At 34.3% G+C, this 12769-nt stretch overlaps 1 protein-coding gene across 5 annotated transcripts in view; it reads left to right on the top strand.

The window, feature by feature from the left end:
• RPGRIP1L (RPGRIP1 like) overlaps positions 1–12769 on the top strand; it is a 100809-nt gene that overhangs the window by 19275 nt on the left and 68765 nt on the right. For all 5 annotated transcript variants that reach the window (XM_042231634.1, XM_012189789.4, XM_012189788.4 and 2 more), the window contains exons 7-9: positions 5249–5354; positions 7378–7524; positions 8842–8915. In XM_042231634.1, coding sequence (XP_042087568.1) covers positions 5249–5354; positions 7378–7524; positions 8842–8915 — 327 coding nt within the window. The remainder of the gene's footprint in view (positions 1–5248; positions 5355–7377; positions 7525–8841; positions 8916–12769) is intronic.

Below are 12769 nucleotides of genomic sequence, written 5' to 3'. Positions count from 1 at the left end.
CAGGTAGCCAAAGTATTGGAGCTTCAGCTTCAGCACCAGTCCTTTTAATGAATATTCAGGACTGATTTCCTTCAGAGTGGACTGGTTGGATCTCCTTGCAGTCCAAGGGTCTCTCAAGAGTCTTCTCCAACACCACAGTTCCAAAGCATCAGTTCTTTGGTGCTCAGCTTTCTCTATGGTCCAACTCTCACATCCATACCTGACTACTGGAAAAACCGTAGCTTTGACGAGACGGACCTTTGCCAGAGGAGTACTGTCTCTGCTTTTTAACATGCTGTCTAGGTTTATCATAGCTTTTCTTCCAAGGAGTAAATGTCTTTGAATTTCTTGGCTGTGATTTTGGAGCCCAAGAAAATAAAGTCTGTCACTGTTTCCATTGTTTCCCCTTCTATTTGCCATGAAGTGATAGGATCAGATGCCATGATCTTAGTTTTTTTAATGTTGAGTTTTAAGCCAGCCTTTTCTCTCTCCTCTTTTACTTTCATCAAGAGGCTCTTCGGTTCCTCTTTGCTTTCTGCCATAAGGGTGGTGTCACCTGCATATCTGAGGTTGTTGATGTTTCTCCCGGCAATCTTGATTGCAGCTTGTGCTTCATCCAGCCCAGTGTTTCTCATGATATACTCTGCATATAAGTTAAATAAGCAGGGTGACAATATATAGCCTTGATGTACTCCTTTCCCAACTTGGAACCAGTCTGTTGTTCCATGACTGGTATTAATTGTTGCTTGACCTGCATACAGATTTCTCAGGAGGCAGGTTAGGTGGTCTTGTATTCCCATCTCTTGAAGAACTTTCCATAGTTTGTTTTGATCCACACAGTCAAAGGCTTTAGCGTAGTCAATGAAGCAGAAGTAGATTTTTTTTTTCAATTCCCTTACTTTTTCAGAGGATATTGGCAATTTGGTCTCTGGTTCCTCTGCCTTTTCTAAATCCAGTTTGAAGATCTGGAAATTCTCGGTTCATGTACTGTTGAAGCCTCGCTTGGAGAATTTTGAGCATTACTTTGCTAGCGTGTGAGATGAGTACAATTATACAGTAGTTTAAACATTCTTTGGCATTACTGTTCTTTGGGATTGGAATGAAGACCTTTTCCAGTCCTGTGGCCACTGCTGAGTTTTCCAAATCTGCTGGCATATTGAGTGCAGCACTTTCACAGCATGATCTTTTAGGATTTGAAATAGCTCAGCTGGAATTCCATCACCTCCACTAGCTTTGTTCGTAATGATGCATCATTAACTTTGGACTCCAGGATGTCTGGCTCTAGGTTAGTGATCACACCATTGTTGTTATCTGCGTCATGAAGATCTTTTTTGCATAGTTCTGTGTATTCTTACACCTCTTCTTAATATCTTCTGCTTCTGTTAGGTGCATACCATTTCTGTCCTTTATTGACAGGAGACAGACATGAGTTCAGTCCCTGGGTCTGAAAGATCCCCTGGAGAAGGGCATGGCAACCCACTCCAGTATTCTTTTCTGGAGAATCCCATGGACACAGAAGCCTGGCAGACTACAGTCAGTGGGTCACGCAGAGTCCAACACAACTGAAGTGACTTAGCACACATGTGTTTCCCTAATAAGAGCTAGGAATGACCCGTATGCTTAGAGACTGTCTGCCTGCCACTATTAAAAAAAAAAAAAAAAAGGAGTTTTTTTGAATTCTAAGATTGTTTTCAAGCTTATCCTCCAAATTAAGTCAGCCTAACACTATTATTCAAAAAGAACCTCTTCATTCTATCTCATAAATATCTTACCTAATAACTTTGCAGAATTTCATAGCCTACCTTTTATATTCTAAAACCTTCCCTTCTAAATGGTGCTAAAAATGGTATTATAACATCTTTGCGTCAAATAATCAAGAAGCTTTTTTTTTAGCATTCATAATCCATACTGTAGCCAAGAAAGAAATGTTAACGGGTGTGAAGGCGGGGAGGAACTGTGTGCCTAGGAAGTGAAGTATTAGAAACTTTCACTGGAGCAAAGTTTTGGCTTCTTAAGCTTTCATGTTAGACTATACATTACATCGCACCACTGAAAGTTTTTCCTTCTCCAGTATATTTGAGGTTTTAAGTTTCTGGATTTATTATGGCACCCAGTAGCAGAGCTGGAGTCAAGTGTTTTCAAGGCTTCCATTAGAAATTCCTCTTCCAGAGTTTATTGCTTGACTGTTTCAAATTATATGAGAGAAACTTGGCACATAGGTTTGAGAGCTGGATTACTTTTTTCAACATAAAATCTAATTTATTTTAGTTTGTTTTTAATCTTAGCGATGGGCCAACAGCTCTTCTCATAGTTTTAAAAGATTTGATCATAATTCTAAATAATATGTCTGCAAAAAAAAGAAAAGAAACCACATTTTCCAACTTAATTTTGTATAGGTTTTTTTTTTTTTTTTTCAAAATCCCTGTTGAAAAATATGAGAAATTTATTTTTACAAAGCACATAATTAGTGTGCTTGATATCCATTTGCAGATCATTTCACCATGTATGATGCAGCATGTATGAATTGGTGCATGACCGTCTGAGTTCATCTGAATGTGTTTGCTATGCATTGTTCTTTCTGTTCAAATGTCATCGTCCTGAAGACTTCATGTTCCCTTCACAGCACATAGAACAGGGCAGGAACATATTATATGGCGGTCACTTAAAATATTGTTCATAAAATTAGCCCTGTCTGCTCTTCAGAGGAAACCAACCTGAGGCCTTCCTCTGCAGGCAGAGGTCTAGGACCAGCCACTTAGCAAGGACTCTAGCTCCCTCTTGCCTTCGAGTATCCTTCTCACGTTCCTTGTCAGCTTTCCGTGACATCTCCTTCCCTCTTTCCTCTCTCACATATACCCGCATTCTTTTACTGTATTTCATCTGTGTAAAAATGTTGATTGGCAGATCTGAGATGACTTTTCGTTGTATACCTTTCTGAAGACCAGGCCACATTCATCACAGTGTTGCTTTTAACTTTCATGCACTTTATATCATCGACTCTTCACTCTCAGCTTAATAGCAAGTGATCTTTCCTTTTCACTGTCCCCATCAGAAATACCCCATCATAATGATAACCATTATCTGTCATGCTTAGTCACTCAGTTGTATCCAACTCTCTGCGACCCCGTTGACCGTAGCCCACCAGGCTCCTCTGTCTGTGGAATTTTGCAGGCAAGAATACTAAATACTAAAGTGGGTTACCATTTCCTATTCCAGGGAATCTTCCAGACCCAGGGATCAAACCTGCATCTCTAAAGCCTCCTGCATTGGGAGGTGGATTTTTTTACCTGGGAAGCCCCAGCCATTATGTATAGAGCCCCTAAAACTTTAGAATAATTATTAAAGATTTCCAGGTGCTATGTTGTTTCAGAATACGTGTACTCTGTAATGAACTGATTTTTTATTTAAAGTACCACATTGTTATCATTGTTTTCTAAATACTACTTCTGTTGTATTTGTGCCTACTCATTGGGCATCATTAGTATAAAACACCAAGTCACCTTTCTTGGCAATACTATGAAAAGTTTAAACTCCCAGGACTTTAAGAAATATTCAAGAAAGCATCTACCAATTAGACCACTGAAAGTTTTTCTAAGATACTTACTGGCCTTTTTCTTACAAAGAAATTTCAAAATTTAAACCTGCTCTTTATATGACCCTATGAGGCTAAATGGGTTGTTGGGACTTAATTTTTTATTAATGTCATCACATACTAGTTGTTATTCATACATATGTCATATATATTTAATCTTGAAAATATTAACATGCTTAAAAACAAGAAGAATAAAAGATGAATTACAGCTGAAAATATAAGTAGAGATTGAAATTATTTGAACAATGTTCTGTCCTTCTGTAACAGTAAATGTCACTCACTGTTGAGCAGTCAAACCAAGTAATTCTGGAGAAAACAGATAAGTTAATTTTGACTTTTAAATATGAAAAAATATGCTATTTTCTATTGACCTATTCAAAAAATATTTTCCCTTCATATTATTATTATTTTTTTAGTAAGTAAAAATAATACTGAGGGGAATATTGGTGAGCATACTGTTGAATGTGTGCTTGGAACTACTAGATAACATGTTTTAGACACATAATTATTTTAACATTGTGTTAAGACTGTACTCTGGGCAAGATCCAGGTTCTTGGACTTGTTTATCTTCTGTGTGAGGACAACTAACTGTCTGATGCCAAAATACAATGAACTTTCAAATATCAAAGAGGAAAATTAAGTATTTCAAGTCCTCAGCTGGTTTACAGATGTGTGAGCTTTGTAGTCCATTTTCTGGTTCCAGTAGGGCATTGTGACAATTTTTCCAATATGTGTATACTAGATAAGTTTTGGAAGTAAAATTACTTACTTTAAATACTGAAATATTTTCTGAACTTAAGATTTTTGTGTTTATTTTTCTTAGAAAATGAAGTTTAAAACCAAGCCTCACAATTTTTAAAATACTTTTGAATGTAAAACATATTAAATTAAGGAAACTTCTTTCTCTGTCAGGAAAATAAATGCCTTTTGAAAACAGGTATTCATTTAGATCTATGATTAACCTTTAACAAGATCTTCCTGTTAAATTCTGCGTTTGCTTTAATCTCAGTAGGAAAAATACAAACTTGTATTGCAGCATATAGAGTTTCTATATACCCTATGGACGTTAAATGATCTCTTACAGCTACAGGCACATCTGCAACATATTTAAATGCCAGCTTTGGGCATTATTAGTATAAAATGCTAAGTCACTTTTTTTTTTGGAAATATTTTGAAAAGTCTGAACTCCAGGAGGAAACTCCACTAAACGATAATCTTATGATACCATTTGTTTCGAGGGAGTTGTAGAAAGATGAGTAGCTGTATGGCATATTTTTCATTTAGAGAAAAACAATATGATAGTCCTCCTTAAAATAAGCCTGAAGTTTGGTGGTGGAATGATGGCTGTGCTAAAGACTGATGTCCTTTTGCACATCTTTCAGGACACTATAAAATGATACTGTGTAGAAGTGACAAAATCAAATATGGGGCTCCCTTCAAACTCTGAGAGTCTATGTGTTTATGAAAGTTCAAGAATTATTATTGGTTGGTTTTAAACAGTAAGTCTATCCTGAGTGTATAATAAACTAGAAACCTCAATGACTAATAAGCATGTGTGTAAATTTTTTTCTGTGTAACAGTCAATGAAAAATTATAGTCTCACCACAGATTTTTTTTTTCCTTTTGTCTTGCATTTTTAATTCTGTCTCTGTCGTTTTCTTAAATACATCATTGAAGGTCAAACATTCGGGACAACGTAGAAATGATTAAGCTTCATAAGCAACTAGTGGAGAAAAGCAATGCCCTTTCAGTAATGGAAGGAAAATTTATTCAGCTTCAAGAGGTACTGTGATAAATTATTTTATTAGGGTGATATATAGATACAGAGTTTCAAAAATAATGTTCAAACTTTTTTTAAAGTAGAATGGTCATAACACTAAAAAGTAGTTTTTAAAGATTGCTCTTTTTATTCTCAAGTGTGTATTATTTCCCTTCTGATATGGTTAGTTATTTATAACTTAATTAACTGAAGAAATAACTGCTTGGACTTTTTATGAATACCTGTGTCATCTTAAAATAATAAACACATTTATCATAAATCATCTCATGTCAAGAAAATTTATTCTTCAGTCCTTTTATCTGAAATCATATGGGCATATAGCAATGAAGTTTTAGATGTTTTTGTATATATCTTCAGTTCCACACATTTATGAAGTATCTAAGATAGATCAGTGCTTAGAATAGGTTAATAACCAAGTTTTGTTAAATCTATTTTGATATGTGATATTTTGGTTTTTTACTACTAGTTTCAGAAAATATTTGAATACCCATCACATCTCCTGTCAGTGTGTTTGTTTTAAATCCTCACCGTTCGGGTTGACAGTACGCGGTACTCTTGTCCCCACGGTGGTTTTCACAAGGACTGTGGCCCCACAGGAATGTGCCATCAGAGCATTCCTGTTTATTGGCACTGCATAATTAATATAGTTTCTGGAATTAATGAACTCCAAAGCATTCCAGATGAGCAGAATTCATATTAAGCAATGCTTTCTTTGAAGTACTGAAACAAGGAAAGCAGTAAATTGATGCAAAGCATAGGGTCATCTGAAGCCTAAATTCACTGTTGAATTAGATAAATATTTTCAACCATACTCTGGATAGTGTTTCATCCTGCAGTAACCTCTTTAAATGTCAAGTAATACATTGCCTTCCATATAAATGTGAGTGTGTATGGAAGAGAAATTAATTAGAGAGTGGGATTGATAGTGCTATCAGTAGATAGTTGGAAAAGGGAGGTTTAAAATACATGTAGTTGAAAGCCATCTCTAAAGGAGGAATTAAGAAAGGAATTAAAGAGTGGCTCTACATTCATTTATCACTTTGACTGTTTTGATTTCCATTTTACAGTGACTCCAGGTATTTGTACGTATTTGTTTAATACCATGAGTAGGAAGTGTCTTTGACAACACAGATAACCTCTTTTGGGATTGACGTTGGGTAGAGATTTGAGAGGTTCAGACCAACAGCTTCACTGAGGTAGCCCAAAGAAAACTAGTTAAAGATAGTATTCTATAATAATACCAAGATTAACAAAAATTAAACTCAATAATCTCAATATCCATTTTTTTTTAAAAAAAAATTGAAGAACTTCAGTAGAACTTTCATGATTTAAATTAGCAGAGGAGGCATTACGTGTTATGGTCATACAGACTATGAAAAGACTTTAGTGTAATCACCTTTTTTATTTCTAAAAGAAGTATGTGGCATTTAAGTATATAAAACTGAATTTAAAACATATTCGTAAGTAGATCAATTTTTGAAATGACTTCAGTATCTATTTTATGAAATTGAAATTCATAATTGTATTAAAATTAGAAGCTAACCTTCCAAAGCTGTTTATCTGGTGTGGCAACAAATCTTTTCAGTTTGAGTATTTGTGATCAGAATTTATTTTTAACCCATGCAGCAGCATTTTTTAGACAGCATTTCCAACCACTGTACCCACAGCGAAATGAAAAAAAAAATTATCCGCTAAAACTAAGTTACTCACTGGTCACTATCAACAAGTCAAAAAACTAGGGAAAAATAAAATAAAGGACAAACCCAGACTGCATTGTGTGACTCTGTGCTAAAATATTTTCTTCCTCATGAAACCCTTGGGCCAAGACTAGCTTGTATGGAGACATTATGCATTGCATAGTAGCACATTAATACAGTAGCACGTATACAATGTTGGTAGTAAACTTTATAAAGAATAAACTGTGTAACATGAACTTCTGGAGTAAATTCATTTTTTGGAATGGTAATCATTCATTCAAAGCAGAATCGAAAAATAGTTTTGAAAGGATTTTCTTTTTGTTTTTTAGAAGCAAAAAACTCTCCGGATCAGCCATGATGCCTTAATGGCAAATGGAGATGAGCTAAATCTGCAACTTAAAGAACAACGTTTAAAATGCTGCAGTCTTGAGAAACAGTTACGTTCCGTGACGTTTTCTGAAAGAAGAATAGAAGAGGTAAGCTCCTGAAACATTTAGCCATTCGTTACATTAACACTTGTCTATAACTGTTTTGAAAAAGTCAAATAGAGACATTTTAAATATTATATTGACTTCAGAATCCTAAACTACATCCATGGCACTTTGAGGGCACCCAGTAATATGTGCATGGCAAATCGGTACTTAGCAATACTTAAAATGTGCTGAGATCCACTGTGTATCTAAAGGATTAAGGATCCGTGAGGAAAGGAAAACCGTGGCTTTTTTTTTAGCCATGACATTTTTAAACAGATACCAGATTACCTGAGGAACTTAACTGTCTCAGTCTTAACAGCTTATTAGTCATTTAAGATGTCAGAACAATTAAAGGAATATATCTGTCTCTAAGGAGGAGAATGTTCTGCCGTATAATGTCAGCAATTTTGAGAATTTTTTTTTTTTCTAAGAAGTTGTTTGAAAACTCATCTTCCTATTCATGTTGCTTCTCATGTTTCCCAGCTAGCACAATCTTTCTGTAGTCTGTTAACCTTGTCCTTAAAGAGAATGGAAATGAAATAAGATGCCTACTTTCTCTTGTCATCTTGGAAGAATCTTTTACAGTGTCTCATAGTGGCATCAAAAGAGAATTTTGAGAAGGGAATGAGTTTTAAGAGTACTCTCATCCATGGGAAAAGGTTGTAACAACAAAATATACTGGTGAATTAAACTGAAATACTAGAAATAAATTCAGAAGCTACATTTTAGTCATCAGTATATAATTATTGGCCTTTATTTCTAAAAATATTATTCATTTATACATTGGGATAAAGAAAGGTATACAGTTTAATTTGTTCAGTCATTTGAAAGATGTACGACTGTTTCTTTGTAAATTCCAGGTAACATGAGAAATTGTGTGTTCAGAGTAAATAGTGATTGACACAATTTGTTTGAACCACAAACCAAAAGAAAGCTTAATCCTTTAATTTTGGGAGGGGAGGAATTGGAAATTTATACAAAATGAATATAATGATGGAATCCATCAGGGAGGAGAGTAAAAAAATATTATGTTTCCCCAAACCTAATAGCAAGCTTTTAACACATCCTTTATTGAGTTTTGGCACATGTTGCCATAAAGCAGTGTATACGTTCTTAGTAAATTAAAACAGAAATATTAATTTCATGTTTACTTAACAACTTGGAAAAAACTGATGCTAAATTAGATACAGACAATATACATGGCCTAGTTCATGGCTGCAATGTAGAAATCAAGACTGAAACATGTTTGTCTCCTCATTTTTTTTTTTTAATCCCTAGGTGGTTTTATATACTTAGTGTGTAATTTTCTTTTCATTTCAGCTGCAGGATAGAATTAGTGATTTAGAAAAGGAGCGGGAACTTCTAAAGGAAAACTATGATAAACTTTATAACAGGTAAATCATGATTCCATGTGTTCTCTCCTTCTCTTGTTTGAGATCTTTTCTATCAAAACACTGAATGTCAGAAAACCTAATATTCATGAAAGAATTAGCTACAGCTGATTGCAAGAAATCTATACATGTAACAAAAGAAAAATAAGCTTTTTTAAGGGATTGGTAATAAGTTCTTTAACCTGAACTGCAGTCAGTTACTAAGAAAACCATATCACTTTGTTGTCAGTAACAATTGCTATCATTTCTTGAACACAGACTGCAAGTTTGCAGGCACTGTAATAAATACTCTGCTTATGCATTGTTATAAATTCCTTACAACAACTTGGAAATGTAGGCATTATTAATGCCCACTTTGGAGAAACTGAAAATAAAATAGAATTAAGTAAATTTACCTGAGTTCTTAAAGCTATGAAGTAATAGAGATCATATTTGAACGTCTCTTGGTCTCTTCAAGCCCTTGTTTGTTCTGCTGGGCTACCCAGCCTATTAGCTGAGCCTAATTCCATTGATGAGAAGCAAAGGTCTTTGTTTTTTCTGGTTCTTAAAAAGAGAAACACAGCATCTTTATCCTAAGATGTATTTTAGAGAGCTGCTTTCCTTTTTTTTTTAATCTGCTTCATAATTATGGTATTTTAAAAATTAATCCTTTCTAGTAATGTTAGAAACAAAATTCTGCTCCACGACTCTGTTTAATTAAGTGATACACATGTGTGTGTACTTATAAGTCTTTTCAGTGTATGATACGATTAATGATAAATACAGATTTACATGTAAGTAAATTTTGTATATATTGACATATATATTTATGTTAGAGCTGATATTCAACAGTTGCTTCTAGTTGGTCACATTCTGAAACATCAGAAAATAGCTACAGATATACACATATAGCTACTGATCTACAGATATAGCTTTAACTTTTTAACTGGGTTTTGTTTGATATGTTTTGTAGGCTAAATTTACATCTTACAAATTAAACAAGTAATAAGGAGAGGCTTTTATTTTGGTTTACTTTGAGAAGATACCTAAATTAATGTTACGCATCATTGTAGAGTATCACCTACATTGCTTATCCTAGTGTTAATTATCTTTGCACAGTGGCTCATTATATTAGTTACCAGTAGCAAGTTCAAACATCCAAGTAACATCTTGGGCTCTCCAGCAAGGACAGACTGGCTAAAAATCTTTAGGTGGAATTTACCTTGGACCCCCTTCCAGATCATATGGCCCTAGTGCTTTGTTCTGGTCCTACTCTCATCAGCCCTGATTAATTTTATGTAAAGCATTTATTATCCTATTTTATCTGTCTGTATAGAATAATACATCGGTTTATATTGATATATGCCTGTTTAGTAGTTGTATGTTTGAAATCTTAAAATTTCATTGTATAGATCACACAATCACCATATTATATGGCAGAGAAAATAATGTTATCCCCATATCTTATAAATGAGGGAATTAAGACTCAAGAAAAATTAAGAAACCTGTACAGAGTCAGTTTCAGCATTGCTGAAACCCAAGTACAAGACTAGAATCCATTTCTTCTGAATCTGAAACTTGATTTTTTTTCCCTATGTTTATCTCTCTGATTTTAATTGCAATGGAAAATTATATGTGCAAAATAGAAACATTCATGGAATAATAGAACTCTCATACATTTTGAATTTTTTATTAATTTATAAATATTTACCTTAACATCTTACAATTTCAAGTAATTTAGCATGATCTTAATACATGAATATAAGTGCCATTTGGTCATTACTTTTACATTTTCTACTCCCCTTCAATGTGAGAATTTACTGAATATACTTTCTCGTAATAAAAAAATCATTAAACTTTGTTGGGAATAATGCATAAATGAAATTTTAAGAAAGGCATGTTTTTCTCAGAGTTTATCATCATGAAATTTATCTTTCCATATTAGAAGGTGATCTAAGAGTGTAAATCTGACTTTGGAGGGTTTTAGTCTTTTGTGCTTGAGCAACCTTTTTTTCCCTGTCGTATTAAAAACAGACTTCATTATGCTGCTTATACTTGAATTTTGTGTGAAGTGTGTAGAAGTAAATGGGTATAATGAGTGTCAAAACATTTGTGTCAAAAAAAAATGTCACTTAGGGACAAAATCCAGCAAGCACACATGATAGTAAATAGGACTATAAAATTCTCTTAATACAGATTTTTTAATATATAATGTGTTTTCAGAAGCATAGTTGAAAAAACTCTACAAAAATCAACATCCTCCCCAGGATTCTTTACAGCTCTTGGATTTCATGGCAATGTTATTCATCATTGCCAATAAGTAAGGCTCATCACAAACTACATATATTCTGTTTGGTTAGTCATAGTGATAGCATGTTTTTAAGAGGAGAGCATTTGTTTGTTATTCAAAATTGGCTGGTTTTCAGTAGAAAAATGTGATGTGCAGATTGCATTCTCATCTTCCTTTTCAAATGGTATTTTGAATGTGTTTATTACTTGACATGTGACATATTAGAGAATCATCTGGTAAGATAAAATCTTCATGCTAGTATTTGGTATGAGCCATTTTTAATATGTTATAACATTTTTGATACTTTGCCAAGCAATGAGTATAACTTTAAGAAATGTTCATTATAATTTTTTGCAATTAAATCTTTCAATTTGGTCAGAGAGAAAACCTATACTATAATATAGTAAAGCTGTGTCCCATTTTTGAAGTTAGTATATAGCTTTAGGGTAATGCAGCTGATGAATGCAATAGTCCCTCAACTATAATGTATATCAGTAACCTGAAAACAGTGAAATGGAGGTTTCACCCACCCTATGAAACCCCCCCACCTGCCCTTGTCCCTCACCCCCAACACCGTTCAATTCAGATTCAGCCAATTTGAGTTTTGAATCCAGAGACTCTCTTAAAGGTGATTTTAAGGTATTAACTCCTGAGAGACACTAATCCAATGCATATTTAAAAGAAGAGTTGGTCTAGTTTCTGAAGACGATATTAACCATTTTAAGAATTGAATGATTCAAGTTTTTACAATGTGATGGTCATCTAATATCCAAAATTTAAGGGCACGCTGCTGACCATCCATAGAGTCTCTGTGTTCTATTTCTGTAAATCAAACATCTGACCCCCTATAATCTTCTAAGAAACATGGAAACTCATATGATCCTAAATGAGCACTTTGTGCTTCTCAGAAATCAAACTGGGTACATGGGGCAATCATTTTTCCTTTAGTAAGTGAAATATCCCCATGTTTAATATGCATTTAATTTCCATTAGGCCTAACTAAGGTACCTATGGATTTCCTTACGGAGGATTAGAGCTTATTCTTCCCTCTCTCTCACATTAGGATGCCCTTGAACATTGGAATAAAAGGAATTCCTTCTGTAAGAAAAAAGAGTTTAGGGTAGAGGTGAACTCTTCAGCTCTTTTTTTTTTAATCTTACCATGTTGTTGATCAAGGGTGTGTACCTACAGTATGCTGACCCATGACTGCCAGTGGACATGCCCGTGACCACAGGAACCAATGGGCATTCCATTGCAGATGGATTCTTTATCACTGCAGCAACATAATGTAACAGTGAAATGTGCGCAAAGACCAACTATGATCCCTTCCTCAGTTGTCACTGTAGGCAATGTACAAAAACATTTTCATGAATAAAGGGTTCTCAAAGACTGTTCACATATGCAGATTTAATCATGTACACAGCCTCTACAAAGAAAATGGAGCCAGATGTGGTTTACCATTTATAGTTACACAGATGGCTCCAAGCATAGAGGAATACAGTAAATTCAAAAGGAATTCCTCATGAAACTCCAGTGGAATGTAATCCTAAATTTAGAGGGAAGATAGCAGTGGACTAAATTCAGAGTG

Source organism: Ovis aries, chromosome 14 (genome assembly GCF_016772045.2).
Source record: "Ovis aries strain OAR_USU_Benz2616 breed Rambouillet chromosome 14, ARS-UI_Ramb_v3.0, whole genome shotgun sequence".
Lineage (NCBI taxonomy): Eukaryota > Metazoa > Chordata > Mammalia > Artiodactyla > Bovidae > Ovis > Ovis aries.
Note: the sequence above shows the minus strand (reverse complement) of the source record. Positions and strands in the feature narration are given on the sequence as shown.